Source organism: Jatropha curcas, unplaced genomic scaffold (assembly GCF_041381405.1).
Source record: "Jatropha curcas cultivar XTBG-Jc1 unplaced genomic scaffold, XTBG_Jcur_1.0 HiC_scaffold_1178_pilon, whole genome shotgun sequence".
NCBI classification, from domain to species: Eukaryota; Viridiplantae; Streptophyta; class Magnoliopsida; order Malpighiales; family Euphorbiaceae; genus Jatropha; species Jatropha curcas.
In genome coordinates, this window is record NW_028322617.1 from 1 (window position 1) to 14,933 (window position 14,933).

Below are 14,933 nucleotides of genomic sequence, written 5' to 3' on the forward strand. Positions count from 1 at the left end.
TATCTTATTTTTCAATATTAAAGAGTAAGTCACTTGCCATGGAGTAGGCAGAGTATGCGAAATCAGAAGCTCCAAAGTTGACACCATCAAATACAAAAGCCAAGGCATTGATGGGTTGAGTACCTGCAACAAACTGATGAAAGCAAAATAAATGTTAGTTACAGTGTCATCTGGGACTGAGCAAATTCGGAGGAAAGTTTTTTTTGTGTTTTAGATATTTGAGATACCGGAATGCCTATGCTAATCATGCGTAGAACATTGACATCACTTGTGAATAATCTTGATCCAAAACTCAGTCCTACTCCGAGTATAATAGCCAGCATCAATCCCAGAAGCAACCCCAACTGCAGTTTACAGTCATTACCAAATTTTAGGAGAAATCGTTTTACTTCAGAAGTCATTTCATTTTTCTGGCATGTTTATACTTTATATGCACCTGCAATACTCGAGATGCAGTGGCTGTTGCCTTCTCATAGTCACTTTTGGCAAAGGCGGTTGCAAGTATTGCCTGAGTACAAGTAAATTTAGCACACAAAATCCAATTCAGTTTTCTGATAAAGTAGGTGAGGATGCAATTAATTATTGCAGTAGTTTTGGTTTCTGTATGAAAGGACACCAACTAACCTGGCCAGCAACAGCCAATCCATCAGCAAGAAGAGATGTGGCCAGCCAAACCTGCAAGCAGACCTGAAATGCAGCCATGGCTGTTGATCCTTGTCGTGCAGCTAATGATGCAGAAAGAGTAACACAGAACGTTACAGCTATTACCCTCATCAGTAGCAGAAAACCTGAGGTCAAGCATCAAAAAGGAAAATTGAGAACCGTAAGATTTTAATTGAACTATGCCAACGGTTATCTACCAGTAAATCTGAAATGTTTTAGTGGACAAAAACTTGTCTTTTCAGTTGCCAAATGATTGGGTATATTTCAGAAATTCTCAGATTGAAAATTGACAAAGTCAAAAAGCATTCACCAACTATCTACAAGATCAAGTCATTGGTGCAACAACTTTATAAATTACCTTAACTGTTTAGGAGGATGGAGAGGGGAACCTTACCATTTTTAAGAAATTTACCAAATTGCAGATGTTTGACACTTGGAGGTAAGAGATCAACTTTTTCCATTAATCTCCATAAGAGAATAACTGAAATCAGGTATCTGGAATCACCACCATATAGAAAGAATAAGATAGATGAATGAAGAAAAAAATTTTTATACTCCAAATCATAAGACGAAATGTAACACAGCTCTAAGTGAAAAGTAACTTACTGGGATATAACATGGGCAATGGCTGCACCACTGACTCCCAGACGGAAAACAAACATAAATACGGGGTCTAAAATTATGTTTGTTACATCTCCAGTTACTATAGATTAGATAAGATAAGGACATTCATTAGAACAATCAAAAATAATAACTGCTGAAAGAGCAATAGGCATTAAACTCTTGGGAATTGGTCTGCTAAAGGAATTCTTTGCTTTGGGCAAACATTTCAATTTCTATCTTGATGAATGTATCATACAACTAGAAGTCTTCAAAGTCTGTACAGCATACCAGTGGCATATAAAGGAGTCTTCGTATCTTTAAATCCACGGAAGACCCCTTGCATGGCTAAGGAAAGGAGAACTGCAGGAGCACCAAGTGACCTTAATGTCAAATATTGTTGAGCAGGTCTTAACATAGGTGAATCCTGTAGAAACAAAAATATCCAAGGTTATTGTTTATAAAAGTGGTTAATTGTTATTATTCAAAACAGCTAGTGGTTCAAGTTGAAACCTCAAATAACTTTCAAACACAAGCACTTACAGAACCCACTCCCATAAAGTTCAACAATGGTTTCGCTCCTGATATAAGGAATATAGCTTGGATGAAGCCAAGGATAGCACCAATAACTAATGCAGATGAGGCTGAGGGAATATGCCTTCTTCCACTCTCCATTTTAGCAATATCGAAGCTGCTCATAGCTGATTTTGATTTGTATGCACCTTCACCAGATACTGATACATGATGAGATAAAAAAAAAAAAAGTCATTAACTTGACAAAGAATAAAGAAATTTTATGAACCAGGGAAAAAAAAAAGAATATAGCACAAAAAAAAAAAAAAAAAAAAAAAAAGGAAACCGAAAACGGAAGGACACTGTATGTACCATTTTGTGGTATCAACTCTTTACTTTCACTGTTAACAACTGAACCTGTTTCCAAGGATTCACTATCTTGCACCTCAGGGTTCACACTTCCAATAGTATCTTCTTCAGCAACAAAAGAGGTTGTTACACTGACAAGTGGGAATATTGCGATTCTTGATACTTGATTGAATAGGGCAATAGAAACTCCCACAGCAGCTAGCTCTACAGGACCTGAATGAATGACAAGGCAAGTGTTTTTGACCATTTAAAAAGTAACAAAAGCTTAAAAAAGCGGACCAACATATAAACCTTCTCCAACACAAAGAAATAACAATATTTGGTAGAACTTAGCAAAGGCAACAAAAAGAATGGGCCAGTCAGAGTAGCATACTAGCACTCTCAAACTGGACCTGCAATTGTATCATAATTTGTAGCTTCTCTTTGTTACATGAACAAGAACTACTCGATTTAGTCACCTAGTTCAAATTATGCAAGCAGATTGACATAAAGGTTCAACAGGCATGAAGATGTAACAATAACTATTGATCTATGAGAATGCATTTATTAAGTGAATAAAATATGGTTGATTAAGAATAACCACAATCCCAAAAACCAAAAGAAAAAGGAGAGACAGAGGGAGGCATGGCAGGTGCCAGTTAATAATAAGAGATACAAAGAAAAATACCTATTTGTCCAATAAATGCTGTGTCTACTAGAGAGGCAATGGGGTCAGCTGTCAAAGCCAGTGCTGCAGGCAATGCTATGCTTGCTATTTCTAAACCAAGTTCATCCATTTTAAGTACATGTCTGTTCATACCATCCAAGAACCAAATGTTAACAACAAAATGCTTATTAAGAAGATAAACAAAGTTGAATTGACAATCTCTAAATGAAAATGGCCAAAATAAGCTTTAATTTGATCAACCTTATAAAAATGCAATTTCTCGAAACAATACCTAAAATCCTTGAAGAAAATGCATAGAGGTATTCTCTTCTTCTCCATGGATGGATATGATGCATCGTCTTCCTCAGCCATCATTATGATAGCCAAATCACCAAGTAGTACTTTATATCAAGCTAACTAAACCAGTGGCCACATAGTGGAAATAGCAATACTAAACTCCATTACCTGCAGATTCTGCAATTTTACGTCAATTACTTAGAATGAACTAAAAAAATATATATTTGCCCCAATCATTCAGCAACAAACTAAAGCAGAGTCATATATATATATGTTTATGCAAAAGAAAGTATTGAGTAAAGTATGGAGACCCAGCATTCAAAAACCAATCACATAAAGTTATCAAATAAAATCTAACTCAAAGGTCATAGAAAAAGTGGTACCTACTCACTTTCAATAGAAAAGCCCAAGCAGTTTCACTTGGAAGACTATTTATGAAATTAGGTTGGAAATTATAGGCTTTGAAATTTCAGAGACAAATTAAAGCTGGACAAAAGACTAACACGAAAGCACCTCCTCTAATTCAAAGACAGACTATAAGGAAACTGATACATCTCTAATTTTCATGAAAATGCCAACGAAATTTCTGCCTAACAACAATACCCACCAAACAGGGTAAAAAAACAAAGAAACAAAGAAACAAAATCTGGTTTATGAAAAAAAAATGAAAAACTTGCAAAGCATTTTGAAACTTCAAATACATATACATACAAAACAATACACTGACCTAACTGATCGAACTCATAAAGTACAATGAAGCGTCTCTCGTTCTCATCGAAAGCTGATGCTTGAAGTATGCAGTGAGTTGCATGCTTGATGCTTTTGAGTGAGGGACTCGTCTTCTTTGTCCCACATGGAATTTTTTTAATGGCCAGAAAAGGATCCCCAGAATGGAGGGTCCCCTACCCATCGGAAAAATGGTTTTATTTCTGGTAATTATTATTTTTTTTTTTTAAAGCAGAGAGTATGTGTCAGTATCAGATTAAAGAAACCCATTAAAATCTTCAACAGTGACATACCATGCATATAGATATTCGCCAAGTGTAAATCAACAGTGTAGCTCCAGCAGACTAGCGATAGCTTGTAAGAACTGAAAAATAATGATTCTATTAATATTAATTTCAATTATTGTGTGTAATAATAAAAACAACTTCAAAATACTCATGCTTTCTTTCTTGGGAAAATCTAGATTCACAAATCTTCTGTTTCCTTCTTAATTCACTAAATTTATTTTCTTTTTCCCTTTTTGAGGAGATATTTAAAAATGTTTCCTTTTATGAATTGATTGCTTTTAAATGTCGACATTGATAGAAAAATAATAAAAGCAAATAAAGTTTACTCTGCTGATAAAGTTTACTGCTTTCCTGAAGCAGAAACAGAGCAAGCAAATGGGCAGAACTCTAATTTAAAAATTCTGTTGAACGGAACAACCACAGTGGCCTAGTCCATATAGATGCGCACTCGGAGATTGTGGGGTTTGGCTGTAGTTCATCAAGAATAATAGTCTTCTTTTTAAAATTCACGCATTGATTCTCAAGAATAATACTACAAATCATACTTTCACAAAATATTACTCATTATTATATTTGAATTATAAATCCAAAATTTTATTTGACGGGCTATAAAGTTTTACTCCATCTTTAATTTCTGAAAAAAAAAGATTGTAAAAATTGAATACGTTCTTTATGATAAGAAAGCAACTTCAAACTCAATAAATTTTATTTAATGGAATTCATTTTGTAAGTCAAAAAAATAGTTGTAGACTATCACCTAATAAAGCAAGCTCCTTCTATCCATAAAAGAGACATTTTAAGGATAATCTTTTGATCTATAAACATAAGTCTTGAGAATATCAATGAGTAATTAATAAAATTTTTTAATTTTATCATTATTTACATTAAATACATAAATTATCTCTATAATTTTTTAAAGAGTAATTAATTAAATTACTAATTTAAAAAACTTAATTAATCCTTAATCACTGTATAATAACCTTAAACGTTTTATATTTTGTACACGAGTTTTGTAAACTTGTATATAATTTAGGAAAAAAAAACTTAATAAGATGCTTTGATTCCCACATTTGTAAGCAGATAAAAACTTATCAGAACTTTATGTAATTATCTTAATGAAAGAACTGAATTGGAGGAATGCATTTTGCTTTAGAATCATTCTTTGCACTTTCTGAAGATAAAATAATAATGATCAGGAAAATATATTTAAGAGTCAAGGTTTATGAAAATAGTGGTCCGTGTTGGATTCCATATTAATGGTTTGTAGTTTGTAATTTAGCAAAGGACATAAAAGATGTGTAAGAATTAATCTCAAATAATTCCATAATAACCTAGATCGTGCAAATCACTAGATTCAACAAAATAGATTGAATAAGAAAAGGTTGCGTACCTGACATCGTTGTTCGTCGATCTTGATGTGTAGAATTAGGTTTGCAGCCTTCCAGAGAATTGAAGAATCGATTTTGCGGAAGCAGTACGAAAGGAACGTAAAACTGAATCGTATTCAACTCCTCTGGGGACCACGACCTTTATATACCTGTAGGGTTAGTACAATTCCTATTTCGGTCCTTTAACGAAATAGGAATTATATAATGGTCTCTACACTTAATATCTATAATTAGTTGATACCTCAATAGTCAATTATTCACAATCAAGACCACATTTGAAATTGACTTTACAATTGGACTGCTGTACATATTTAATTTTACATATTAAGCCCACAATAGAAAATTAAATCCAACAATCTCCCACTTGGGCGAACATATGTTAAATAAAATACATACACCAAAATGAGCTCAACAAACGCAGTCATACAAGGTATCCAAAAACAATCTCGTCCATTAGTTATATTGATAAAGAGCTGAAGAAACATTCGCCATAGATCTCATGACTAAGTTCATCATCAACTACATTACCAATACCCCTAAATGACATAGATTCATTATAGAAGTGTAGCATGAAAACTACATGTAATGTGATCATCATGTCTGTTTCCAACTGGTCACCAACAAAAGTGAGATCAAGCAAAACAATAATAATAATACAGAGTGTAACCATCAACCAAAATGAGTACTCAACAAAATTTCATAATAAAACATATCCAAAATAAAATAGAGCATTCAAAAACATAATGTATGCATAAAGAGCAAACTCCCACTAAAACTAGACAGTCTCAAACAAAACGATACCCATATGAGCGGTGTGCTCATGGAAAACTTTCGGTATCACTGCCTTTGTAAGCGGATCCGCAATCATAGAGTTTGTTCCAATATGCTCTAAGGATATCTGTCCACTCTGTACCCTCTCCTTCACAGCCAAGAACTTAATCTCAATGTGTTTTGATCGAGAAGAGCTCCTGTTGTTGTTGGAGAATAAAACGGCTGACTTGCTGTCACAATACAACTTCAGTGGTCTTTCTATTCCACCTACTACACGCAGCCCAGTGACAAGGTTTCTCAGCCAAATAGCTTGATTGGATGCCTCATAAGATGCTACAAATTCAGCTTCCATGGTGGAGGTTGCCACTAGAGTTTGTTTCACACTCTTCCAAGAAATAGCACCGCCAGCCAATAGAAAAACGTAGCCAGATGTGGATTTTCTACTATCTTGGCATCCAGCGAAATCAGAATCAGTATACCCAATGATCTCAAGCTGATCTGATCTCCTATATGTGAGCATATGTCCCTTAGTCCTCTGAAGATATCTCATGACTCTTTTGGCTGCTTTCCAATGATCCATTCCTGGATTGCTGAGATATCTACCTAACATGCCAACTATAAAAGAAATGTCTGGACGAGTACAAACTTGAACATACATAAGACTTCCTACAGCTGACGCATAAGGAACCTTTTGCATTTCCTGAATTTCAAGTTCACTCTTTGGACATTGTTGATTACTAAATTTATCACCTTTTGCAATAGGGGTATCCAATGGTCTAGAATTCTGCATACTAAATCTCTTCAGCACTTTATCAATATAGCTCTTTTGTGATAATCCAAGAATACCTCGAGAACGGTCTCGATGTATCTGAATCCCTAAAACAAAAGAAGCTTCACCTAAATCTTTCATCTCAAAATGCTTTGAAAGAAAAACTTTGGTTTCATGTAGCAAGACTTTACAATTAGTAGCAAGAAGTATGTCATCCACATATAAGACCAAAAAGATAAACCTACTCCCACTGAACTTATGGTACACACAATTTTCAACAGTATTTGCCTCAAAGCCAAACGAGACAATTACTTGGTTGAATTTAAAGTACCATTGACGAGAAGCTTGCTTGAGTCCATAAATGAATTTCTTTAATTTGCATACCAGATGTTTTGGATCTCCAATTATAAAACTTTCTGGTTGCACCATATATATTGTTTCATCAATGTCGCCATTGAGAAACGCAGTCTTAACATCCATTTGATGAAGCTCAAGATCAAGATTTGCAACTAAGGCCATGATTGTCCTAAAAGAATCCTTCGAAGAAACTGGAGAGAAGGTTTCTTTATAGTCAATCCCTTCCTTTTGAGTAAAGCCTTTTGCTACAAGACGTGCTTTATATCTCTCCACATTACCTTGAGAATCCCTTTTGGTTTTAAATATCCATTTGCAACCAATGGGTTTCTTTCCTTCAGGTAATTGAACAAGATCCCAAACTTGATTGTCTTGCATAGACTTATACTCTTCGTTCATTGCCTCAATCCACTTATGAGAGTCAGAACTCTGCATGGCATGATAGAAACTAACTGGATCATCATCTATCATGTCTACAGTATCCTCATGTTCCTGAAGAAACACTATATAATCATCAGGAATAGCACTTCTTCTCTCCCTAGTAGATCTCCTCAAAGGCATTTGAACAGACTCTAATTCTTGAGGTTGTTGAATTTGTTCTTGAGGAAGAATAGCATTGTCTTGAATTGGATCTTGAATAGTGACAGGAGCAACTGGAGTCTGTACGCTATCAGAAACAACAAAAGGAATGAGAACCGAATCATCCTTACTTGGTTCCTCTTCAAAGACAATGTTTCTTTCTTTATTTCTCCCTCCAAAATCAACATCCTCAAAAAATGTTGCAATTCTCGTTTCAAAAAAGGTTCTAGAAGTAGGATTATAAAATTTGTAACCCCTAGACCGCTCAGAATATCCAACAAAGTAGCTGCTGATAGTTTTGGAGTCCAGTTTTGTTTCATTCGGCTTGTAAGGCCTTGCTTCAGCTGGACATCCCCAAACATGAAGATGCTTTAGACTAGGCTTACGTCCAGTCCAAAGTTCATAAGGTGTTTTAGCAACTGCTTTAGATGGAATCCTATTGAGAAGATAAGCTGCTGTCTTTAACGCTTCACCCCACAGAGACTCTCGTAAAGTAGAATGACTAATCATACTCCTTACCATATCCATAAGAGTCCTATTACGTCTCTCAGATACACCATTCATGCTGGGAGTACCAGGCATTGTATATTGAGGGACAATTCCACATTCCTGTAGGAAAAGCGCAAAAGGTCCTGGACGTTGTTCGCCTGAACCGTCATATTTACCATAATATTCACCACCACGGTCAGATCGAACAGATTTAATCTTCTTTCCTAGTTGATTTTCAACTTCGGCTTTATAAGATTTAAACACGTCCAAAGACTCAGATTTTTCATGAATGAGATATAAGTAACCATAACGAGAATAGTCATCAATGAATGATATAAAATATCTTTGGCCATTTCTAGCTGCAATATGGAATGGACCGCAAATATCTGTATGAATCAGTTCTAAAACATTGGATGACCGAATGACACCTAGTCTCTTTTGTTTAGTCTGTTTTCCTTTAATACACTCAATACAAGAATCCAAACCTGTGTAATCAAGTGTATCTAAGATACCATCAGAAACAAGACGCTCAATTCTCGATTTGGATACATGACCCAAACGTCTATGCCAAAGTACAGCTGAGTTATCAATATTCAACTTTCTTTTGGTACCTCTTGTAGTAACATGCAGGGATTCATGATAACTAGTATCAATGTCTAACATATATAGATTATCACATTCATTCAAGCAACCAGTACCCAAAACTTTTGAATTCATAGATAAAGTGAATATACTGTCTCCAAAAGAACAATGAAAACCAGATTTGTCCAAAAAGGAAACAGAAATCAAATTCCTTCTAAAAGAGGGAATAACAAAAGTATCTATAAGATCCAAAAAATAGCCAGTACTTAAACATAATCTAAAATGTCCAATTGCCTCTACTTCAACCAGATCGCCATTTCCTACATAGACGTATCTTTCACCGTCAGTTGGCTTTCTGTAGTTGAGGCAGCCCCCTCTTTGCAAGCCAAAAAGCAAATTTAGGACAGTCCTTTCTCAAGTGATCCGTCTTTCCACAAAAGAAGCATTTTGGCACATAAGGCTTCTTTTGTACTGGATCTACAGCAGTAGCAGCAGCAGGTTTCTCAATAGCCTTTTCAACAGTCTTTGCAAAAGGCCTCTTTCTTTTCTTGTTCTTGCCCTTCCCAGCTGAAGAAACAAAATGAGCACTCTCTCTTTTGTTAGAATTCATCTTTTCCTCCTCATCAACACAATGAGAAATGAGCTCGTTAAGAGTCCATTTATTCGGCTGACAATTATAGGAAGTCCTAATTTGTCCATACTGAGAAGGAAGAGAATTCATAACCATATGGACTAAAAGGTCATCTGGTAAAGCCATACCCAGCGCCTTCAGTCTCTTTGCAATCTGAGACATGCTAAGAATATGCTCCCGAACACCACCATTGCCAGCAAACTTCATGGAGGTTAATTTTCCTAAAAGTGTTCCCACTTCAGCTTTGTCATTCTTGACATAAGCCCTCTCCAGCTCGGCAAGATAGTTTTGAGCATTGTTCTTTTCAGCTGAGACAGAGTCTCGAACATGTTCTGGGACTCCTTTCTGCATGATCATCAGACCTAAGCGATTAGAACGCTCCCACTTCTCATACTGAACCCTTTGAACATCAGTGCTCGTATCAGTAAGAGGAGCAGGTTCGTCCATCCTGAATGCAAGATCCAAATCCATACAGCCCAGAAAGATCATAATGTCTGATTTCCAAGACTCAAAATTTGATCCCTCAAGTTTAGGGACACAATCAGGATTAAATGACATATTAGCTGACATCAGAGAAAATAAACAAATAGATAAGTATAAGCTCACAATCCACAAATGAAACAATTCACATAAGTAGAGATTAAAAAAATGGAAATAAGATACAGACACAACATTAATATTCTCATCTTTGGATGTAAAACATTAACTTGTAATTAGTATCTCAATGCAGCAATCAAATATTGATAACATAGTCCTGACAAATAATAAATCTTCCTTTGGGCCGATATATTATTGTCATGGAAAATAATCAAACAATTATCACATATTTATTGCCAAACATGTATTCAAAACTCAGCCAGATAGCAACCTTCCTTTGGGTCGATTAACTATCCGCAACAAATTCTAATACACCTGTCTAATATTCTAAAATAAATCAATTCAAGCAATAGAGGTCACTTTGGTGACTTATTGATCAAATCAATTTATTTTAACAAATATCAAACACAATAGGGACTTAATCACTCCAAAATTTAATCTCAAGTCGACAAATTAAATCATTTAATTGTAATTAAAACAAAACAATTGCAATTAAATGAATTGATTGTCTAAATATTTAATAATCTAAAATTATTTAGTCCAAAAAAAAATTATAATCTAGTTTTTAAGTCACTAAATTTGAGACTAAATTATAAAATAGGACTAAATATATTTGAATAAATAAAGTTCAGGGTCTAATCGAAAGAAAACAGAAAATTAAAGCCTAATCTGGAGTTACAGAAAATTTAGGGCCTAATCTGAAATTACAGAAAATTTAGGGCCTAATCTGAAATTACAGAAAATTTAGGGACCTAATCTAAAGTTACAGAAAATTTAGGGACCTAATCTGAAGTTACAGAAAATTAAGGGACCAATATGAAATTACAGAAAATTAAGGGACTAATACGAAAAAAACATAAAATTAGGAATCTAATATGAAATTTTCCAGGGACCTAACTGTTATTTTCCATCCCTAACCTAAAAAACAAAACGATAAGGGACGGAAAATAACAGGTTCCAGCCCCTTTCCGCCGCCAACAATGGAGGTTTTTTTTTTTTTTTTTTTTTTTTTTTTTAACAAGATCCAGCCAGCAAAGAAAAAAAAAAAAAATACCAAACGAACAATTAATCGTTAATGGCGTTAGTTCAAAACCTCTTACCTGTTCTTGGGAATCCGAAGAACAGTGAGAACAAAAATATATATATACATTTTTTTTTTTTTTATTAAACAAAACCCTCAATCTATAAACAGTAGGGTAAACAAATAAATAAAAAAAAAATACGAAAAACCAATCTAAAATCTAGCAATTATGCACAAGGCTCTGATACCACTTGTAAGAATTAATCTCAAATAATTCCATAATAACCTAGATCGTGCAAATCACTAGATTCAACAAAATAGATTGAATAAGAAAAGGTTGCGTACCTGACATCGTTGTTCGTCGATCTTGATGTGTAGAATTAGGTTTGCAGCCTTCCAGAGAATTGAAGAATCGATTTTGCGGAAGCAGTACGAAAGGAACGTAAAACTGAATCGTATTCAACTCCTCTGGGGACCACGACCTTTATATACCTGTAGGGTTAGTACAATTCCTATTTCGGTCCTTTAACGAAATAGGAATTATATAATGGTCTCTACACTTAATATCTATAATTAGTTGATACCTCAATAGTCAATTATTCACAATCAAGACCACATTTGAAATTGACTTTACAATTGGACTGCTGTACATATTTAATTTTACATATTAAGCCCACAATAGAAAATTAAATCCAACAAGATGATCCCAGTTTTCCACTTCCTGTGATTTCATTTATTTTTTTATTTCAGATATGCATTATCTGTAATGGCAATCTGGTCCAAGTTGCCCATTAGCATGTCTAAGGCACTCTCTCTCTCTCTCTCTGTTTTTTTTTTTAATATTTTTAACAAAGTTCTTATTTGATCTTTCGAAATCTCATAACTCTAGCGGATTGTATATATACATGTTTTGTTAAAATTATCATAATTTTGAAAAGAAAAAGTGAGTTTAATTAAGAGATTGGATTATTTTCTAATTTATTTGTAGTAAGCTGACTTTGACGAATATCAGTCACTAATCAATTAATCATTTAAATTACTCTGTATTAGTTTTGTTTACTGACTACAATTCTTGTTTTATCGAGGACAATTTTAATTTATGAAATCACACTAAATTTCACTGTTACACCAGGGCTAACCTGTAATTTCGTAATTCATTTAAAATAATAAAAAAATTTTAACAGATATGGGGATGTAGCTCAGATGGTAGAGCGCTCGCTTAGCATGCGAGAGGTACGGGGATCGATACCCCGCATCTCCATTTAATTTTTCATAAATATTAGATTTTTGCCTTTGCATAATATATTTGAGACTTCTTTTTATATATAATTAAGGGCAAATTTTCTTTTGGAAAAACAAAAGTTGGCTTTATTGATTGGACTTAAAGCTTAAAATTTCCATTCACAACAATTTTCATGGGGCAATTTTTCTTTTTGAAAAACCAAAGGTTGGCTTTGTTGATTGGACTTAAAGCTTAAAATTTCCATTCACAACTATTTTCATTTCATGATTAGATGTAATGAAAACTCGTAAATTGTAAATTTTACATCACGTTCCTTCTTTGAAAGAATCTCACAATTCAAATTCCTCCCTAACAGCAAAAAGAAAAAAAAAAAAAAAAGAGAAAAATGATTGAACGAAACAGTTGGAAAGTATAAAGTTCTCCTTTAAATCAATCCTCGACTCTTGCTGTTCAGGCTCCATTAACAGAGGAATTGGTGTTTAGAGCATGTATGATATCTTTACTTCTATGTGGAGCATTCAAGATCTACAGTGTCATTTTTCTCTGTCCTATTCTTTTTAGCTTGGGTAAGTTGATGGATATAGGCTTATGAATGTGTATTTGCTGTATATGTTCTTTCTCATCTATGTTTACATTTCTGCCTGAAAACTTGCATAACATGTTTCTAAAACTAAACTCTCATTAATGCTCATGCTGGGATGAAACCCTAACATTTCACATTCTGTGTCAAAAACAATTTTGGCCGTTCACAGCTGAAATGCATATAATAAAAAAATCCAATATTTCTTCCTGGCATACATGAAGTTCAACCCCTTCCTCTTGAAAGTAAATACATTATTTGAACTACATAAATATTTTGTTCCATAACTCTGTTACTTCAAAAACCAACAGGAACTACATTTAGAAACAAAAAACAGGAGATATTCAGCCATCTGACTAATCTCAGTGTCATGAATTGAAGGCGTTTGCTCTGCGAATCAAAATTTCAGATACAAATTCTAAATTTCAGCGCTCAACAGACCATGTGTATGATTCTGTCCATCCAAGTTTTCCACCAAAAGATTATTTCTTCGAGAAAGAATTAGAAACAAAAACTAACCTCTCACTAGACAGTGAAGCATCAAGCGAAAACCCCATTTTAGGGTGAATAAAATCGTGGTATTAATAAATTTTGGGTCGGCAAATTTTCATGGCCAGCTCATTACCACAAGCCAATGAACTTCCACCAAGCCCCTCCGACTCCGAGCCAGATAAGAATGTTGACAATTGATATGAGGAACCCATAACCCCACCATTTTGAAAGAGGTACATAGTTGGCACCATAGAAAACAGGTGCAGAACCAATACCATAGTGTGTAAGGCCACCCATGAGGTTGGAAAGGAACGCCAGTACCATGGCTCCGAAGTATGGTGGAGTACCAAGAGCACTGGCAACAGACAAGAAGGCCGTAAACATAGCACCAATATGAGCTGCTCCACTGGCAAAGAAGTAGTGGGAGTAGAAGTAGAGAAGAACCAAAATGCCAAAAGATAGCTGCCATGAAAGACCCAAGCCTCCAACAAACTGTGAAAAGTAGGATACCAAGTCAGTGAATACTACAGTCATCCATAAGTCAAGTCTTTATTGAAATTCAGAGATCAACATAGACATTCACGTTGCATTATGCATGTTAATTTAAAATATAGTCAGTAATAACATGATTGAGAAAAGCAATGTAGAAACCTGTAAAGGGGAACACAAACCTTAACTACAGTTTGGCTGAACCACGAGATTAGGCCATACTTGTTGAGATAGCCAGCCATGGCAATAAGGGCAGCAAACCAGGTGAGGGTATCCCAGGCAACTGCTTCAGCTAAGCACTCCTTCCATGTCACCACACCAGTGACAAGGAGGATTGATAATCCAAGAATAGCAGCAGTGACAGCATCAACATTCAGCATCCCTCCAAAAACCCAGAGTCCCACCTAGTGATGGAGGAGAATTGAAAAATATATTTTCGTTATGAAGCATAATGTAAGGCTCAAGAACATTTGTAGGAAGATATAAAACTATTCCAGCACAAACACATAAACTGCCAAATAATAAGAATTAGCTCTGTAGTATAGCTTTAGCAAGAGTGATTGAAATAGATATAAATGATAAAAGTTAACAAGCAACAAAACATTCCCAACTGTTGATTTTTCTTTAGCAATGAGATATAGGCATAAAGAATCCAAATTTATTCATATTTAACAATTGATCATAATTTGAATAAGATACTAGTTTTGGATATATAAAAAGTCCCATGTATAATAAGTGCAAAATATTGACATGAAAACTACTGAAATACCAAGCCCTGGTTCAACCTCAACTTGATTAATCTAACTGCAACCTTGTCTTGACGAGCTACTGATTGCCAATTCAATTG

The 14,933-nt window shown here is 34.7% G+C and overlaps 2 protein-coding genes and 1 non-coding gene across 6 annotated transcripts; 1 reads left to right on the top strand and 2 right to left on the bottom strand.

The window, feature by feature from the left end:
- Positions 1-36: 36 nt before the first annotated feature.
- Positions 37-4,003, bottom strand: LOC105648277 (protein DETOXIFICATION 42; the record flags this gene model as incomplete). 4 transcript variants are annotated; one of them, XM_089717205.1, is given in 12 exon segments in its annotated part: positions 37-133; positions 228-344; positions 437-508; positions 625-788; positions 1,058-1,158; positions 1,270-1,366; positions 1,555-1,690; positions 1,807-1,997; positions 2,149-2,358; positions 2,813-2,934; positions 3,084-3,256; positions 3,816-4,003. In XM_089717205.1, coding segments are annotated over 11 exon segments (1,390 nt in total), but the record flags the coding sequence as incomplete, so codon positions are not given.
- Positions 4,004-12,470: 8,467 nt separating this feature from the next.
- On the top strand, positions 12,471-12,543 carry TRNAA-AGC (transfer RNA alanine (anticodon AGC)). The gene has a single exon. It is a non-coding gene; the product is annotated as a tRNA-Ala (tRNA).
- A 740-nt stretch (positions 12,544-13,283) lies between these two features.
- Positions 13,284-14,490, bottom strand: LOC105648276 (dicarboxylate transporter 1, chloroplastic; the record flags this gene model as incomplete). Its single annotated transcript, XM_089717203.1, is given in 2 exon segments — positions 13,284-14,089; positions 14,269-14,490. Coding segments are annotated over 2 exon segments (585 nt in total), but the record flags the coding sequence as incomplete, so codon positions are not given.
- Positions 14,491-14,933: the final 443 nt, after the last annotated feature.